Raw genomic sequence first — 4,795 nt, 5'->3', positions numbered from 1 at the left:
GGGGGGGGGGGGGGGGGGGTGTCTACGGCAACCCCATGTCGGGGCTTACACATGGTAAAGGGGCTAGCTACGCGCCTGAAAGACATCCCATAGTTACATCGAAAAGCTTAATAACTGGAAAAACTATTCATACATTTTTGAAAGCTCCCTATCTACACGCCTTCAGAGCGAGGCTTAACAAGCACTAGATGCTAATCATTACCCAAGTGTATTACTTTCCTTCGTCAATTCTACCATTGTATACTAGTAAGCAACATGATATCAATACCTTTATATACAAGTTCAATACGACCCGTTAGCCTATCATTTTAATTAATTCTACTGTATTGCGACTTAGATGAGTGATAGAAAAGAACCGAAATGCAAATTCTTATGACACATCGGCGACGGGTTAAAAAATTGCATTTTATGTATGGCTACCTGTTTATCGACCTCTATATATCACCGATAACAGATGTAAATAAAAAAAATATTATCCTGTAATTGATATCATCGGTATAAGTGCACTGATAAGGACAATGTGTAAACATGTCATCACAGGTTGATTGTATCCTTGAAGTTCGAGTCCCCAGGAATATGTCATTACGAAATCGAAGGATCTGTACTGTACATGTCGCCTCATGGATGGAAGCACATCAACGGAATCGCGCGGCAGCAAAACGGTAACATTGACCAGCTTGAAAGCCGGGTATCACACCTCTGTGCTATTCAAGGGGACAGGTATCAGCCTAGCGATTGGTCAGGTGTTTTTTTTAACCTGAATCACATTTGTGCCTTCGATTTTGTCATGATATATATAATGCCGAAACATAAGTGGGTCTAACTCCTGGCATTTCGAGGATGGAATCGATTTATGTATAAATGGTGCATGCTGAGGATAAATTTCAGTCTATATGGTTGTTTGCCTGGTTTTATGGAATTGAGCGCTTGCAGACTTGCTCATGTCAAAGTAATAGTCATAGAACCCCCGGTCTATGTCAGGATTATCATGTTAGGTGGTGAAATCCCCATCAGTGTTGAAATAATCAAACTGACCCAAAAATACATGTACGCGGTATGGCATATGAATAAGGAAACGTCACACCAGGTATTGCCAGCTCCCCCATAAAGGAGGGGATCATGGTTCCCCATATTACGTCACCGTCTTGAATGTATATCTTCAGAATTTACTTTTATAATACCGGGACTTGACACCATGCCAATGGCGTTCATTCAAAGATATACCTAATATCCTACTGGAGGTATTTTTATGTTTCTGATAAATTACTTTAATATGCTACCTTAAGGTAAATGGTATCAGCAGGTTAAACAATCTTATTACTACTGTCACTATTGTGAAATATTAGTTTAAAATATTTCATAAAAATCATATGTTGCCATGGATTCGAGAGAATTGTGGGTATTGTAAATTCGAATTGTTTGAAAACAGAAACAAGAGGCACAGGTGGCCTGTGTCGCTCACTGACTCTTTATTCCAAGGAATGGTATATATAGCTATGGATTTGGGATTTCAACCATTTCAAAGTTATAGCCTAGAAATTTAGTCCTGCATGGTCTAGGGGTAGGGGTAGTAGTAGGACCAGACCCAAGGGTCAATACTTATATCGTGGTTGTGTTCATCTCTTGATGCCAAGCAGTAATATGACCCAAGAATGACGTCCGTAGGGGTGAGGTCAGACCAAAGAGTCAATTATAATACCGTGATTGTGTTCGTCTCTCGATGCCTAGTAATGGTATGTATATATGGTTATGTGTTTGGGATCTCAACCGTTCAAAACTATGAACAAAGAACTAAGCTCCTAAGGGTGAGGCCAGACCCCTGAGTCAATTCTGATATCCTGATTGTGTCCGTCTCTTGATGCCTAACAGTGGTATATATATAGTTATGCAACAGGGATCTCAACTATTTCAAAGCTATAGCTCTCCAAGTAAATCCCTTTGGATGAGGCCAGAACCCAGGGTCAATTATTATACAGTTGTGGGATCGCACAACGCACCAAAAATAGCGTGCGCACACCGTGCATACATCATTCACACACCGTCCGCACATCGTCCACACATGGTGCGTACAACTGTGCGATTTAGCAATCGTTCGCCCCGTTGTGCGCTTCTCTCCGCACAACTGTGCGATTTGGTATCATTTGTATATCAAAATTACGGAATGACAAAAATACGGAAGGCTCGTATGCGATAATGTATACAGTGTATATATCTGTTATTTCTCATCACAATAATCAAGATTATACAATTTCATGAGTGTCCGGAGTTTTACCTGCCCAGTACCTGACACACAGAGCTGATATGCGATACCGTTTGGCCCTAATGAATAATATTTGTTATTTGCATTCGTTTGCCTATAGCTCCCCTTCACCTGGATTTTCACACACCCGGCCATAACCGACAAATTCACAAAAGGACTTGGAGTGACACAGGAGAAAGGCAAATGCGGCACGGAATGTGATTGAACTTTAGGAAAGCAGAAGGCCATGTATGTATAGATTAGTTATACTGCTTACGCCGACTTGATTGGGAAAATCACGCACGCGATCTCAAGTAAACTCTCCGAATACATATTTAAAAACTATACGTTGGTGTCCCTAATCCTATCATTACCTCTTTTGCTGTTCCCCATCTTTAACATCTTATATATATATACATATATGAATTGTATTAGGTTATTACGCGACTCATTAATTTTGTATATATATTTTCTGTTACGGAAAGGACGTAAGTAAGTTGCGATAACTTTTGTCCAATCCATTTGTCTTTTGTTGCAATAAAATTGATTTAAACTAAACCGACGAGTTACGTCGGGGAGAAAACTACGGTCCAGGTACATGCATGTACAAAGTGGTTATGTTTACCTGTATACGGGATTGTGTTGTAATTTTACATGTGTCGATTAAGTTTGTTTAAAAACACAGAATACACAATTTCTAAATATAAGAATGTATAGACAGAAAGATAAGTTTATAGATGTCGTTAGAATATAGAAACATACATAAACATCAAGTTTATATGTTTAAACACGAAACCGTATAAATTGTTAAGGCATTCCTCAATTTACACCAACCACGATTGTTATCGCAAAACGTCCGTCCATCGTGCACACATTCACACACCGTGCACACATCGCGCGCACACCGCACATCGTGTAACGTTGTGCGATCCCACAATTGTATCATGATTGTGTTCGTCTCTTGATGCCGAGCAATGTAACATGTATATATGGTTATGAGGTGGGTATCCAAATCATTTAAAAGTTATGGCTCTTGAACTACGTCCCTTAAGGTGGGGCCAGACCCCAGGATCAGTTGTTATATCCTGATTGTGTTCTTATCTTGATGCCCGGCAATTGAATATATGGTTATAGGGTGGGGATCTCGAAAATTGTCCTAATTCTTTTTGGCCCTGCCCGTCAGACCCTTCAACAGGTACAGTTTTATATTCTTAACCACTGATTGATACCCATCATTTTGTTCAAGAGAAAAAGTCGCTTACAGCAATATAGCCATATTGTTCCCACCTTTCAGCCCTCTGGGGAGTCAACCCTTCCGTTTGTTTAATTCAAAACCCATAACACTTGAGAATGTTTCCAATCAAATATGGTTGATATCCTTCTCTTAGTTCAAGAGAAGAAGTCTCTTCAAGCAATATGGCCAAAGGTCAAATTATCCCTTTTTTGCCCCGCCCATCAACCCCCTAATTTGTACAATTCTGAATCCCCACAACCTAGGGATGCTTCCATTCAAATCTGGTCAATTTCCAATATGTGGTCTAGGAGATTGATGAACGAACGACGGACGCCCCATACTTTCGGACCAGGTGAGCTAGGTCTAATAATGATAATAAAAGATAAACAAGAAAACTGCAAGGGTCGGACTCGGAATTTTTACATTACAAACCTTGCACTTTACCTAAGTTTCCAATGTATGGGTCACTGTATAAAAAACTTCACATGTGAGGTTACTCTAAAGTCAGAAAAAGTCCATTTGGTTGCGTCAACGTCTACCGAATAATTGACCTACTTCATCATATTGAAGTCAAGATTATGTCAATGTAGGGATGTGAAAGTGTATGCAATGCTAAAGAAGGATGTTTAGTACTTAATGGTTTAGAGAGTGAAGTTTGGTTTTAAAGATGTGAACATGTCAAGAGATTCTGAAGTTGCCTCGTCAGACATATAAAGAAGGATCGAGTACTAACAGTGAATGGAACTCTTCTTTTCGATTATAACTGACCTTTACCTTAACATATCGTTATGGACCGTGTTCTGGTACAGTGAACCACACATGGGGCCGGTTCACGATCGCGACACGCTAGGGCGAGATATAATTGAGGGAAGTATTTGACTACTCACATTGCAATCCCAGCAGTGTCCTGAAGTCTGTTAAGTGTTCACGTTAAAGTTATGTGTCACTAAAAACTGAATACCTGAAAATGTAAATTTGGCTGTACACATATATCCGGGATTACCTGGTACTGCCCAGATCAGCAGACGATAGAGATACGCTAATACTACATGTATAACCGGTGTCAACACAGAGAAACGGCCTCTATGTATATTTTGTTAACTGTGACGGGACCAACGTAGATACTATATATATGTACACAAACCTCGTACTAGATCTTGACACTCGTCCCAGTTTTTGACATGCCACTCGTCCATCGTGTTGGCAAGACCTGTATCTACAGTCAACAGATCTTTTATCCAGATTTGAGACTTTGTACTCTTTATAAAAGTAGTACAGGGACTCAAGATGATTTGGTACAACTTTATTTGGACTTAAACTAA

General features: G+C 39.8%; 1 protein-coding gene across 2 annotated transcripts in view; it reads right to left on the bottom strand.

Annotated features, from left to right (window-relative positions):
* Positions 1 to 4,563, bottom strand: part of LOC110466093 (steryl-sulfatase-like) — a 22,085-nt gene extending 17,522 nt beyond the window's left edge. The window contains exon 1 of one of the 2 annotated variants that reach the window (XM_021522391.1): positions 4,361 to 4,563. In XM_021522391.1, the coding sequence (XP_021378066.1) occupies positions 4,361 to 4,362 (2 nt within the window). In that variant the 5' untranslated portion in view covers positions 4,363 to 4,563. The remainder of the gene's footprint in view (positions 1 to 4,360) is intronic. The other variant, XM_021522392.1, reaches the window with a different exon arrangement.
* Between the last annotated feature and the right edge of the window lie 232 nt (positions 4,564 to 4,795).

Source organism: Mizuhopecten yessoensis, unplaced genomic scaffold, assembly GCF_002113885.1.
Source record: "Mizuhopecten yessoensis strain PY_sf001 unplaced genomic scaffold, ASM211388v2 scaffold11115, whole genome shotgun sequence".
NCBI classification, from domain to species: domain Eukaryota; kingdom Metazoa; phylum Mollusca; class Bivalvia; order Pectinida; family Pectinidae; genus Mizuhopecten; species Mizuhopecten yessoensis.
The sequence above is the reverse complement of the archived record's forward strand: the minus strand, read 5'-3'. Positions and strand labels throughout refer to the sequence as shown.